General features: G+C 45.3%; 1 protein-coding gene across 1 annotated transcript in view; it reads right to left on the bottom strand.

Annotated features, from left to right (window-relative positions):
• Positions 1-1,164: 1,164 nt before the first annotated feature.
• The window catches only part of si:ch211-212o1.2 (TMEM189_B_dmain domain-containing protein), a 37,906-nt gene continuing 24,236 nt past the window's right edge, over positions 1,165-14,834 (bottom strand). The window contains exons 5-7 of the mRNA XM_020456645.2: positions 5,859-6,003; positions 5,121-5,333; positions 1,165-2,599 (exon numbers count right to left, since the gene is read on the bottom strand). Of these exons, the coding sequence (XP_020312234.1) occupies positions 2,478-2,599; positions 5,121-5,333; positions 5,859-6,003 (480 nt within the window). The 3' untranslated portion in view covers positions 1,165-2,477. The remainder of the gene's footprint in view (positions 2,600-5,120; positions 5,334-5,858; positions 6,004-14,834) is intronic.

Genomic DNA, 14,834 nt, shown 5'->3' with positions numbered 1-14,834 from the left:
AGACTGGCTGAGTTACAAGTGTTACCAGTTTGGAGTTTTGTACTAAGATTTTTTTATTTATTCACCTAAGCGATAAAAATAAAAAAAAACGTATACTGCAGCCTTCAAGCTGCTCTAATATATTGAATCCAATCACTGATAACGCAGTTGGAATATTGATATTAAGATGAAATGGTATTAATTGCAATGCAACAGCCGCATGCTGTAACGACTGCTGCAGTACGTCATGCTACGTGTTTGTGTGTACAGGTACCTGCGTCTGTCTGAGAGTAACATCAGAACTCTGCTCCAGCAGTGTAAGGACAGTGGCATCGATATGGACATCCATCCTCACATGAAAGACTCTGACATTGATATCAGCAAGCTATTCAAGGACTCTCGCTCTCCATCCCCGAGATGAGACACAGACACAGATAGACACACACAAATCATGAACACACACACACACACGATAAATACATTCTTGTAAAGTTCAACTCGTACAGCCTCATAACTGTGATCTGTCCTTTATATCTCCAAAAACAAAATACTTGAAATGTGTTTTCTTTTTTTGCTGTGTCTAAAATAAAAGCTTTCCAAATGAATTTACAAATTCAACGAGTCAAGTCACGGGGGGGAAAAAACTCTACTTTACCAGAGATACTGTATATAATGACGAGATGGTCTTGTCTCCACCCTAACAATGAGAGTCGTTGAACCAAAGGCAGCTTATCGTGGTATTCCCACGTGGACAGATTTTGACAGGCGTGGACCTCTCGCTTCACCGCTTCCTCTGGCTTGAGTCAAACCTAACTTGTAAGTGCATGGTAAAATGTGACAGAATATGCAGTGTTTCCATTAGGCCACTAGAGGAAGCTGGTGAAGCAGCAGAGTGGTGGATCATCACCTGTCGGTCTCTGTCTGTCGGTCTCCTCACATCGATAGACCATTTCCAGCCTGAGCAGCTCCCATTGGCCCATCTGGATGATCATCTATTGGCATAATCACAAACTACAGGAAATAGGTTTTCTTTTCTATTCGAAAGCGATGTTAACAACCACACTTGTACATTTTTCTCACGTTCTTTAACTATCATCTCCTGGTATTTTGAGGTTCTTTGTTGTATATAGACATGTCAAATCTAGCAATGATTATTTCAACAAATAAAGGGCAAACAAACTTCGGTTCAATTAATAGAGCTTTATTAAATCATACAGCAGATAAAAAACATTAAGGCAGACTAGCTGTGAGCAATAGTTGCATGATGGGATGTAATAATTCCATTCAAGGCTGATCTGTTAATATAAAAAAATTCACATTATAAAGCCAGACAGAAAACCAAAAGCTGCTGGTATGAACCCAAAGATGAAAACACCATACTTATTTCAGCTGGGTGTATTATGGCTGCTTTCGAGCTGTCCAAGCCATTCAATGCAATGATGGACAGGAACTGTGTGTGTGTGTGGCAGGTTTTGACTTTACAGCTGGCCTATCTAAGGGGAAATCGCTCAGTTCTGCCTCCAGGACAAGAGTCAAGACGAAAGTCAACCTGCGTGTGCGTATGTGTCTGTGTGTGCATGTGTGCGTGCTGACAGGACTGTCTTTTATAAACATAGTTATGGGTAAGTCAGTAAAGTGCAGATATTTACCTTTTGAAGGTAGAAATCATTTCATTACAGTCTTCAAAATAAATAGCCTGCTGGTTGATCCTCCGCGGTTCTCTACTCTTACCTGACCAAATGAGTAGGGAAGAATCTGTGAACATCGTCACGTAGTTACTAGAGGTGAGGGACCTTTGTTTGAGTCAACGTTTCATGCCACCATGACTGATCTAAACATCATTTCAAAACAAATTCCAATGAATCAAACAAATCAAATCGATACATTTAAAAGGCCAATACATATTTCCCCCCAACTTAGGTAAGGAGCAATATGATTGCCTTCTTTACATTAAGCTGAACTTGGATCCAGATGACAGCCTCTTTCTCTGTGTCATGTAAGACAATGCCTGAGAAGGCAACATGGTTTGTCCCCTGGAGAGCCCATCCTCCAGAAACCTCTTACACTGACACAATAAAATAACAGCTAATTGGTTACGATATGTAAGGAGATACAAGCCCATTGGATGGAAGGATGAGCAGTTAACAGAATTGGGGTCACAAAAAGGACAAAAAATCTCCAAAGTCAACCCCAGATCTGCCACTGGACCTACTATTGCAAACAGAGTCTGACTGTGGACTGCTTCTCTTGCAACACTGAAAAAGCAAATAGCAAACAAAAGTAAATAACGGATGGAACTTGGAAGTATCTAGAAGGCCGCATTACTAGTGTCATTGCTGAGGTGCTGTGCCATGACAAGGAAGTATATACTGTAGGCGTGTTATAGTGTAAGGGGTAAGGAAGAGAGACACAGGAAGTGGGTGAAAAGCAGGAAAACCTGTTCCCAGTCTTAGTCCACCACCCCACTGTCCTACTGGTCCAGAGAGTCCCAGAGCCCTTCACTCCATTTTTTTTGTCCATTCCATGTCATCACTCCGAGGCGTGTGACCTGTCACTCTCTCTATCAACCTCTCCATCCTCCGCCAGAAGCCCACCTTGTCCAGAGGGTAGTTCAACCACCCTGAGAAATAGAGAGGGACGGAATGGGGGGGGGGGGGGGGGAAGAAAAATGAAAAGAGAGCAAGGGTATTTGGAAGAAATACATTAGGCAAGTTAACAAAAGGAAGATATCAAATGAAACATGCACACATCCCCCACACCACACTGTGTTCCAGGCAGCAGCAGATACAGACGCTCTCAGAGGATCTTTGCTCCCTGCGGAGAGGAAGGAGATCTGGCTTTGGCACCAGAGTAATGCACACACTTACAGTTATAAATATGTACCGCATCTCCACACACCATACATCACACAGGGCCTGCTGAACTCAAATACCTCACATCCACCCTGAGCCATGCTATAGAATCAGACACCCACTCCCAGGAGGGTTAGACATCAAATACGTTTTTAGTATTACACATACACGGGAAGGAATGGAGTGAACGTACGTGGTTGTACACACACACACACACACACACCTGAACACTTTTATTTGGATCCACAAAGATACTGGATGCAATGTAGGAATTGCCACACATACACACACAGATATACAGTATTGATAGAGAAATACACATTCAGGGATACAGTATATATAAGGACTGTGTGCACACACATCAAACAGCCTATAGAGATCCATACTGTACACACAGTACATACACATACAGTGAGGGCATACAGTGAGTGCTGTGCATGCATACAGAGTAGAGTGTGTTGTGCGTGCAGTGTGTCTGCGGTCCCTCTGGTGAACCTCTCTCTCCAAGAGGAGAGCAAAGCAGCTCCGTTTATTTGTTTGATTTCTCCTCTCTCTCCCCATGCAGGCCTATTTGTTAGCACTGACAGCAGGTTAGCATTAAATATACATGGAGATTGTCAGCCACTGGCACACAAAGGCAGGCGGCAGGCCGCGGAGACCCAGGCAGGTGAGGTGGAGGAGTGGGGACAGAGCTGTGGTGCTCCCCTGTGGCCGCTCCCCCCCTCCACTCTACTCATCACAGCCCCCCACTGAGGTTAGGGACTATGAAGACGAGGGGAGGAGGGTGTCAGGAAGATTGTTCACACACACACACACGCACGCGTGCTCACGAACGCACATGCGTGAGCTCACACACAAACACCCCTCTGCACACACACACATCTGTTTTCCATAGGGAGGTCAGGGTGACGCACAAGCATTCTCTCCAGTGCACTCTCTCAGACACACACTGAATACTCAATGTGGATCTCTTACTCGGGTCTATGCTTACAAACACACGCATAACCAAACAGATTGCTTTTCCATGTTATTTATATCTACCCCCCACAGATGGCAGCCATCTTGAATGGATGGGCCTTTCAATGGAAGACACCATTTGAAAATTCTTCTTGATTCATCGGTTTAGCCGTTAGCTCACCCGTGTTTAGACGTTGTCATATGAACTTCTATGTTTTCTTCTAGTGGTAGGTCTAAGGGGGATAGCTTCTATGTTTTCTTCTAGTGGTAGGTCTAAGGGGGATAGCTTCTATGTTTTCTTCTAGTGGTAGGTCTAAGGGGGATAGCTTCTATGTTTTCTTCTAGTGGTAGGTCTAAGGGGGATAGCTTCTATGTTTTCTTCTAGTGGTAGGTCTAAGGGAGATAGCTTCTATGAGCATGGAATGGTGCATGATATTGCAGTGTTCTTGGTAGGTGGATCCCTGCAATTGACCTATACTGTTCCACACTGCACTGCTGTAGAGGTCACTAATGTTTGATCAGTGACAATTCCTCTGCAAATATGCAGTGGCTTACTGTTAGTAGTCATGGTGATGCTGTGGTTACAGTAGATGGTATGTCAGTAATGTGTTACAGTAGCCACAGTGATGCAGTAGTAACCAGTATGTCAGTACTGTAAAGCACAGTACTATGTATTACCTGTGGCTATGCATTTTTAATAAGTATATTAGTTCAATATTGTATAGTACCTCTTAGGTAATATACAGAGTAGTGTATCCGCTGAGTATACCAAACATTAGGAACACCTTCCTAATGTTGAGTTGCACCCCCCCTTTTCCCCTCAGAACAGGCTCAATTAGTCTGGGCATGGACTCTACAAGGTGTCGAAAGCGTTCCACAGGGATGCTGGCTCATGTTGACTCCAATGCTTCCCACAGTTGTGTCATGTTGACTGGATGTCCTTCGGGTGGTGGACCATTCTTGATACAGGAAACTGTTGAGCGTGAAAAAGCCAGCAGAGTTGCAGTTCTTGACACAAACCTGTGCGCCTGGCACCTACTACCATACCCCATTCAAAGGCACATCAATATTTTGTCTTGCTCGTTCACCCTCTGAATGGCACAATCAATGTCTCAATTGTCACAAGGTTGAAACATCCTTCTTTGACCTGTCTCCTCCCCTTCATCTACACTGATTGAAGTGACATCAATAAGGGATCATAGCTTTCACCTGGATTCACCTGGTCAGTCTATGTCATGGAAAGAGCAGGCGTTCTTAATGTTTTGCATCCTCAGTGTAGTACCTGAAGTGATAAAGTAGTAGGCGGTATGTCAGTACAGTATTGTACAGTACCTGTGGTGATGCAGTAGTAGGTCTCGTGAGGGGACACGTGGTGGATGCGGTGGTGTTTCCGTGGTAACACCAGGTGACAGTCCTGTAGCAGCGTCACCCAGCGGGGAAGACCAAAGTAGGAGTGAGACCACTTATGGATCTGATTGGTCAACGTCACGAAGACTGCCAGTGCAAACACAAAGCACTGCCAGGGGTAGGTCTCTGATAGGGCATCTGAGAGAGAGAGAGAGGGATTTGTTGTTAAGGGAGAGAATTGTGACATTCATTGAAAATGACAAGGTGGTTTCAGTACATGAAGCATCTTCACATGTAAATGAGTTTATACTATTTATACTGCCCAATGTGTACTATTTAAGGTATTCACTTGCAAGTATGAAACAGTACCAGATTATCAGCATATATATTGACACTCAGCGAGCAGCAGACATGATAGGTGTGGATGTCACCCTGTCCCCTCGCAAGGCTTACCTGCCCTCCGCCCCGTCTTTGTCTCCTCTTACTGTGACACGGCTCATGACAGGGTCAGTGACCTCCGGCTCGCTCCGAGCCACCCTGAAGCCCTGACATCATGTCTCTCGTAAAACACATCACCCTGTCATGGTCTGAGAGTAACCCGCGTCTGTCTATCTGTCTACAGCTCCTACTCCACATTGTGTCACACACACATACTTTATGGATGAGACCTTGTTCAGGTTGTAATGCATGGGTGTGTGTGTCCATCCCCTCTCTCTCTCTCACCTGGCTGGTACGTCAGGAATTTGTAGGCCATATGTGCCAGGGGCAGTATTGTAAGCATGCAGTTGTCCCCATTGGTCTCTATGAAGTCATGTCGAGTGATGGCTGTGGGGTCAATGTGGTGTTCCCGGAATGGGCGGATGAATGCCTGGAGAAAAAGAGAACAAGATAGAGGAGGAGGGGAGGTAGTTAGAGGAATATCATTATGATAATTCACTTACATCTGAATATTCAGTGTAATCCAATCATGTAAGACACAAGGTAAGATGGGCTATCAATTGCAGTCACAGACAGAGGTCTACCTAGTCTGTACCTCCTCATTATCTGAGGGGCAACAAAATACCAAAAATTTCCCAAAACAATAAAATGGTCATCAGGTGTTGTTACTGGTTCAAATCCGGGTCGAAGAGCCATGGCAAATATTGGAACTTGTGCTAGGTTGGTAGGAGTAGCTTTCACAGTGCTGTGTCCATTAAAACACAGTGCTGTGTCGATTAAAACACAGTGCTGTGTCCATTAAAACACAGTGCTGTGTCCATTAAAACACAGTGTTGTGTCCATTAAAACACAGTGTTGTGTCCATTAAAACACAGTGCTGTATCCATTAAAACACAGTGCTGTGTCCATTAAAACACAGTGCTGTGTCCATTAAAACACAGTGCTGTGTCCATTAAAACACAGTGCTGTGTCCATTAAAACACAGTGCTGTGTCCATTAAAACACAGTGCTGTGTCCATTAAAACACAGTGCTGTGTCCATTAAAACACAGTGTTGTGTCCATTAAAACACAGTGCTGTGTCCATTAAAACACAGTGCTGTGTCCATTAAAACACAGTGCTGTGTCCATTAAAACACAGTGTTGTGTCCATTAAAACACAGTGCTGTATCCATTAAAACATAGGGAAGAGTTGCTGAAGGATGTAAGGATTGGAAGCTATATTATGTAAGTCCTCAGGGGGTGTGTTATGGTTGGGAATGGGATTTTTTACATTAATCCTAAACCCTGGAGCGAGACATGATAACCTGTGTTCGAGCAAGGATCCCAAAACTTTTTTGGCCCATGTCCCCATTTTCATATCTGAAAATTCTCATGACCCAACTCACCATCATTAATGTGGGGCTATGACAGTCAATTGCAAATTAGTCTGACATAATTATCTCACCACCACTAATAAGATGGGTGTGGCTTGATGCATGTCATGTCGGAACTTCTAAAAGTCAGGGGGCGTGGTCGACAGTGCGCACCTCTTCTCTGCTGTCACATCCAAACTGGATCAATATTAGGTTTCAATGCAGACGAGAGCACTGAATCCAGCTTCACACATATATGAGCTGGCAAAGGGTACCATGAGTTCTATGGTGCTTTCAAGACAACTGGGAACTCTGAAAAATAAGAGGTCAAATCATGATGTCAGTGAACTTCAGGTTGTAAAGTCTGAGCTCTAGAAAGAGGCCCAAGTTCCCAAGTTGGAATTCTGAGTTGGATAACTTATTTTTCCCAGTCAGAGCTTGTTTTTTTCAGAATTCCCAGTTGTCTTCAACGCACTGAAGTCGGAATTCTGAGATTCCCGAGTTCCCAGTTGTTTTGAACGCGGCATTAATGCTCAGAGGGAGACAGCAGGGTATTCCCTTTCAGTCCGGAACCAAAAATCTTCCGCAATGATCCATTAATGCGTTGTCTGCAGCATTCGGTCACATGACAGCTCAATCAGCTGTTTGATTTCACTTACCGGTATGTCAACTGAGCAGGATCACAGTCAAATGGATTGGGAAGTAGGTCCCAAAGTGCTCTTCCAAGTGCTGGAGGTGAGCAGCCATCACTCATGTGGGACACTTACTGATGCTGTGTTCTGTTAGAAACAAGCACAGCCGAGGGAAGGGGACATGGTTTGCTTTGAAAGACTCTCTCTCTCCAATAAGAATTCTTTCCGGCCTCTCGAGTGGGGCAATGCTCTAAGGAACTGCATCGCAGTGCCAGAGGCAACACTACAGACCCAGGTTCAGTCCCGTGCTGTGTTGCAGCTGGCCGCAACCGGGAGTCCCATGAGGGGAGGGTATGGCCGGCTGGGATTTCCTTGTTCCATCGCGCTCTAGAGACTCATTGTGGCGGGCCGGGCGCATGCACGCTAACTGCAGTCACCAGTTGTACGGTGGAGCCCCGACACATTGGTGCGGCTGGCTTCCGGGTTAAGCGAGCAGTGTGTCAAAAAGCAGTGTGGCTTGGCAGGGTCGTGTTTCAGACGACGCAATGCTAGCGACTTTCGCCTCTCCCAAGTCCATAGGGTAGTTTCAGTGATGGGACAAGACTGTAACTACCAATTGGATATCATGAAATTGGGGAGAAAAAGGGGTAAAAATAAATAAAAAGAAAATCTTTCCAACACTCCCCCTTGATAACCACCAGCCATGGTGTGAAATATAACATTGTCATGCTCTCATCCCATATCTCCACATAGATTTGTGAATGGATGTGGTTTGATGTAGTTAAAGTTGTTTCGGTGTATCGTACAATGTGTCCATATGGCAGAGGGAGACACAATCATAACTAGAGTGCAGAGGCCTGCCCACCGTCCCGCCATAGATGGAGCCCCACCTAGGCAAAAAGCCCACCATTCGATTCCATCGAATCTGTTTCGTCAATATAGCCACACAGCACACTGAACATCCCCTGTGCTGTTTCATGAGACATAACAAGAAGTCAATGCATGGGCATCTTGGCCCTCACAGCTAACATCCATTTGGAGAGCAGAAGTTGAGGAGTTTGAGTCCTTCAGTCAGTTTTCATTTCATTTCTAGCAATAGCACACGTTCTTCGCTCAACAGTGTTATCTGACGAAGGCAGTGATGTGAGTTGCTGTGCCTCTGCCTCTGCCTCCCCCACTCATTGTTTTCACCATATCAATTGCAGGTGGTAATATCAAAGTCTCTGCAATAGTGTGTGGTTACATAGCGTAGCGGGCTTAGCCATTCACCGTGGAAATGATTCAAGAGCAACGGTCAAGTACAACCTTTTCCCATTATCTAAGGGTGCTCTCTGGTTGAATTGTATCTTTCAGATTTGAATACATTTCATGTCAGGCGACACCACGTAGTTTGGGAACCACTGGGTTAGAGGTTGGAGTCTCACAGTTAAACTCATGACTGCCATGACTGCCCTGTAGAGGAGTGTACATGAAAGCTGGAGGGGAAGCCTCTCCATCACGCTAAAGGGACCAGAGAGATAACTTGCTATAAAACTGCACAGCCCTATGGCTCTGATCCAGCATCATAATAAACCTTGTATCAGCGGTGCCTGTCACTCACAACCAGCACCTCGCTAAGCTGAGACAGACACCTGCTTGTAACAGCGTGCCTGTCACTCACAACCAGCACCTCGCTAAGCTGAGACAGACACCTGCTTGTAACAGCGTGGGTGTCACTCACAACCAGCACCTCGCTAAGCTGAGACAGACACCTGCTTGTAACAGCGTGCCTGTCACTCACAACCAGCACCTCGCTAAGCTGAGACAGACACCTGCTTGTAACAGCGTGGGTGTCACTCACAACCAGCACCTCGCTAAGCTGAGACAGACACCTGCTTGTAACAGCGTGCCTGTCACTCACAACCAGCACCTCGCTAAGCTGAGACAGACACCTGCTTGTAACAGCGTGCCTGTCACTCACAACCAGCACCTCGCTAAGCTGAGACAGACACCTGCTTGTAACAGCGTGCCTGTCACTCACAACCAGCACCTCGCTAAGCTGAGACAGACACCTGCTTGTAACAGCGTGCCTGTCACTCACAACCAGCACCTCGCTAAGCTGAGACAGACACCTGCTTGTAACAGTGTGGGTGTCACTCACAACCAGCACCTCGCTAAGCTGAGACAGACACCTGCTTGTAACAGCGTGCCTGTCACTCACAACCAGCACCTCGCTAAGCTGAGACAGACACCTGCTTGTAACAGCGTGGGTGTCACTCACAACCAGCACCTCGCTAAGCTGAGACAGACACCTGCTTGTAACAGCGTGCCTGTCACTCACAACCAGCACCTCGCTAAGCTGAGACAGACACCTGCTTGTAACAGCGTGCCTGTCACTCACAACCAGCACCTCGCTAAGCTGAGACAGACACCTGCTTGTAACAGCGTGCCTGTCACTCACAACCAGCACCTCGCTAAGCTGAGACAGACACCTGCTTGTAACAGCGTGCCTGTCACTCACAACCAGCACCTCGCTAAGCTGAGACAGACACCTGCTTGTAACAGTGTGGGTGTCACTCACAACCAGCACCTCGCTAAGCTGAGACAGACACCTGCTTGTAACAGCGTGCCTGTCACTCACAACCAGCACCTCGCTAAGCTGAGACAGACACCTGCTTGTAACAGCGTGGGTGTCACTCACAACCAGCACCTCGCTAAGCTGAGACAGACACCTGCTTGTAACAGCGTGCCTGTCACTCACAACCAGCACCTCGCTAAGCTGAGACAGACACCTGCTTGTAACAGCGTGCCTGTCACTCACAACCAGCACCTCGCTAAGCTGAGACAGACACCTGCTTGTAACAGCGTGGGTGTCACAAATGAAAGGGACAGAGGGATGGACTCGCATGAGCACAAAGAGAAAATACACAATGAAGGTCATTTATTTCCCACATAAAAATAGGAATCTTTTGGCGCCAAATTACCATAGCGTGTCACTGACGGTAAAACGAAATTATCCTCTGTTTGTGGGCAGAACTCAATCACATGTATATCTGAGGACACATTGAGACACTGCTGGAGCAAGGGACACTATCTGTCAATATTTTGACAATTCTCCTCTCCGTTCCTCTCGTTCTCTTCTCCCAGTCTGTCTGTGAGATTAAAGGAGCGATAAACCCCAGACGCACACAGAGCGGGTGCATGGACTCCTCGGCACACAGAGCGGGTGCATGGACTCCTCGGCACACAGAGCGGGTGTGTGGACTCCTCGGCACACAGAGCGGGTGTGTGGACTCCTCGGCACACAGAGCGGGTGTGTGGACTCCTCGGCACACTGCAGCCGCCCCGAGTCACACCAGCACTAATCTCACATCGTTTAACGGCCTGCCTCGCCTGCCTTTCACTAATCAGGACTCACATCTACCATCGTCCTGGTTACCCAGCCATGGAAAGGAAATGTCCCTCCCCTCACCCTCGACTATGGACTGAACTGGTTGAAGACGTTCAATTAGAGTTTTTTCTCCTCTAATCACTGTCATTAATGATTCTCCCTCAAGTGAAGTTTTTCTGTTTGAACCTCGGGACAAAACGGCGTATCCATCCGCTAAGTGCTTCCTTTAATCTGCTGGTTAAGGGTCTTAAAACACTCCTTTCTAGATGTCTGTAAATTCCCCTGCTCTTTTTGAAGTCCGATCGTTCCCAGGTGGTGAATCCTAATTATCCCAGACAGCGAAAGGATCGACAGCGAGCAGCGGCCATGTTACAGAGTCAGAGCAGTAACCGCTGCACGGCGGGGCGGCAGGCTGAACAGGGACTGAGCCGTTCTGGAACTCCAACCAGACAGGCTGCTGATGAAAGGAGTGCAGGCAGCAGGCCCGGGCCCCTTAGCTGGAACTACAGGGGGCAGGCAGTCTGCTCTGCTAGGACGGCCCCCCTCTGCCTCACCAGGGCACAGGTATGTTTGAGGAATATATTACAGAGGAGAACAAGGCCTTTGTTGCAGTACAGTAACATACAGCAGCCAACATGTAGGCCCCTACACATCTTTAAGAAAGGTCCCTGTCTAACAATTGGGCTATTTACCTATTTGTTTTTGCTTAATTGTACACCTTTAACACTAGGTGTCGAGGTGTTCAGAATGTATATTCCTTTACATTATGTCTGATATTCCTAGTGATGTGTAGTCTAATATGTGGTGAGTCATTCCTGTCATTTCAGAAAGCCATAACACCCACCATCTCAGATTGTTCTGAAACCTTTTCTGTAATATGACGACCCTCCCACTCTGTTTGCGAATTATTTCTCTTTGCTCTTGTTTTCCTTAAATCGGATGTCGGTGGGTGGAGCCGGGAGGTTCGTCAGCGAAATGGTACACACCTGGGTGAGTGGATGCGTGCATAGATGGTGATAATGAGGGGTGTTGAGAGGTGCCAAAACAAATGAACACAAAGTAGCCCCAAAATGCCACAACGAAAAATAACAGTGTGTCTGCTTGGAGAGTCTCCTCGATGTATGGGGAAAAGGTGTATTCATCCCCGAGACACACCCTCTCCCAGGTGTGTCCCATTTCGCTGACGACCCTCCCCTATAAAACCGGGGACCACCAAGGACCATAGCAGTAATTAGAAACAGATAAGATAAGCATTCCTGCAACATTCTTAAGTTGATAGACTATTTGAACTCTGAAAAATTAAGCTAATTGATTGCACCCAAATTGTCCATTTCAATTTATAGATATCATATAATATAATGGATAAAAAAGGGCAGTAGCAGGAACAGCGGCTTCTAGTGGGCAAAACCTGGTACTTTCACTTAATCTATGGGAAAAATGCAAGCGACATCAATGGCTAATTTCTCTGAACAGGGAAGAAAAAATAAATCACAGCTTGTAAATCATAGAGAACTGATACTGTACACTGGTCATTGCGGTGGGCTTTGACCATTTTTTGGGATTGCTCACATTTGAATTATTGTTAAGAAGAGTTTCTTGTGCAAATCGGATGTTGGGTACTACATTTATTGAATATTATATGAATCCTATAGTTGAAAGTGCCAATTTGGGTGCAATCAATTAGCTTAATTTCTCAGAGATCAAATTCTCTCTCTATATATAATAATGTTGCAGAAATGCTTATCTTTTCTGTTTCGAACTACAGAAACAATTTCAGAACAATCGAAGACGGTGGGTGTCAAACCTCTATTGTGCTTTTTGAGGTAGAATGACTCTGGTACTGTCTGTACACCTGACTTCACCACACAGCTGTGCTTTGGTCATAGAAACAGTCTGTTTACAGTCAAAATACGATACATAATATAATGTACGCAGAATAACATAAATCACTGTGAAGATCAGTGATGCCATTACACATACTGATCATAAGCAGAGCTGGAGATTAAAATGCCAATTCCTTTTCTCCCCCTGTCCCCCCTGACCCCTGACCCCTGACAATAGAACAATAAACCCCATCATCAGCAGATATACACACAGACCAAGTGATTCATCACCTCAAAGACGACACCCACCACACTGCACAACATAAGGGCCAGGTGCTCTTTTAATTGGACAGGATAAGAGTGACCTTTTCTTTAATTGGGAGAGGGGAGCATGACCAAGTTGTGCTCATGCATTAATACGGAGCCCAGGGTGCTGGAACCCCAGCCCCAGAGGAGTGGGTGGGGTGGCTGTGGTGGTGGTGGTGAGGGGGTGGGGGGGTGGGGGGGGGGCGGGCAGAAATGTACTGTAGTGGTATATCCTGAGGGATAGAATGACATTTTGCTTAGAGTGGCCAAGGGAGGATGAACCACAAAAGACCAACAAAATCCAGAGCTACTGTATGGTAATAACCCTGGATGGCTGTGCCCTTCACACAACTGGGGTGTAGGGGGGACAGGAAGGGGGAGACTGGCTGGTTGTGGCCTTCTCAGCACCGGTGCAGGACGGTGGGTGTGCTGGGCAGTGGTTTGCAGAAGTACAGGTAATGTATACAGACAGTGTAGGTGTGACCACTGATATAGCTCATTGAGAAATAGGATTACATTATGTTTTGCCTAACAATCCCTCATATGACTGATATGTACAGTGCCTTCAGGAAGTATTCATACCCCTTCACACTTATTCCACATTTTGCTGTGTTACAGCCTGAATTTAAAAAAAAACTATTCTCACACATCTACACAACACCTCATAATGACAAAGTAAAAACAGGATTTTAGAAATGTTTGTAAACTTATTGAAAATGAAATACAGAAATATCTCATTTACATAAGTATCCACACCCCTGAGTCGATACATGTTAGAATCACCTTAGGCAGCGATTACAGAGGTGAGTATTTCTGGGTAAATCTAAGAGCTTTGCACACCTGGATTGTACAATATTTCCCCATTATTCTTAAAAAAATGCATTATTCTTAAAAAAATGCATTATTCTTTAAAAAATGCATTATTCTTTAAAAAAATGATACAAGCTCTGTCAAATTGGTTGTCGAACATTGCTAGAGAACCATTTTGTACCATAGATTTTCAAGCATATTTAAGTCAAAACTGTAATTCGGCCACTCAGAAACATTCACTATCTTCTTCGGTGTAGATTTGGCCTTGTGTTTTAGGTTATTGTCCTGCTGAAAGGGGAATTCATCTCCCAGTGTCTGGTGAAAAGCGGACTGAACCAGGTTTTCCTCTAAGATTTTGCCTGTGCATAGCTCCCCAGTCCTTATCAATTACAATTATACCCATACCATGATGCAGCCACCACTATGCTTGGAAATATGGAGAGTGGTACTCTGTGTTTCATTGTATTTGTCCAAAACAAAAACAGCAAAAAGGTTAATTGCGTTGCCACTTTTTGGGCAGTATTCATTTATCTTTGTAGTGGCTGGGTGGTCAAATGGAAATTCAATGTTTGCTTCTTCTTTTTCTCCCCCATCTACCAATAGGTGCCCTTCTTTGTGAGGCATTGGAAAACCTCTCTAGTCTTTGTGGTTGAATCTGTTTAAAATTCACTGCTCGACCTTACAGATAATTGTATGTGTGGGGTACAGAGCTGAGTTAGTCATTCAAAAATCATGTTGAACACTATTATTGCACACATTGTGAATCCATGCAACTTATTATGTTACTTGTTAAGCACACTTTTACTCCTGAACTTATTTAGGCTTGTCATAACAAAGGGCTTGAATACTTATTGACTCAAGGTATTTCAGCTTTTCACTTTTTATTCATTTGTAAAAAATTACCAAAAATTCCACTTTGGCATTGTGGCGTATTGTGTGTAGGCCAGTGACACAATCTACATTGAAT

The sequence above is a fragment of the Oncorhynchus kisutch genome, linkage group LG22, assembly GCF_002021735.2.
Source record: "Oncorhynchus kisutch isolate 150728-3 linkage group LG22, Okis_V2, whole genome shotgun sequence".
In the NCBI taxonomy this organism is placed as follows: Eukaryota; Metazoa; Chordata; class Actinopteri; order Salmoniformes; family Salmonidae; genus Oncorhynchus; species Oncorhynchus kisutch.
Note: the sequence above shows the minus strand (reverse complement) of the source record. Positions and strands in the feature narration are given on the sequence as shown.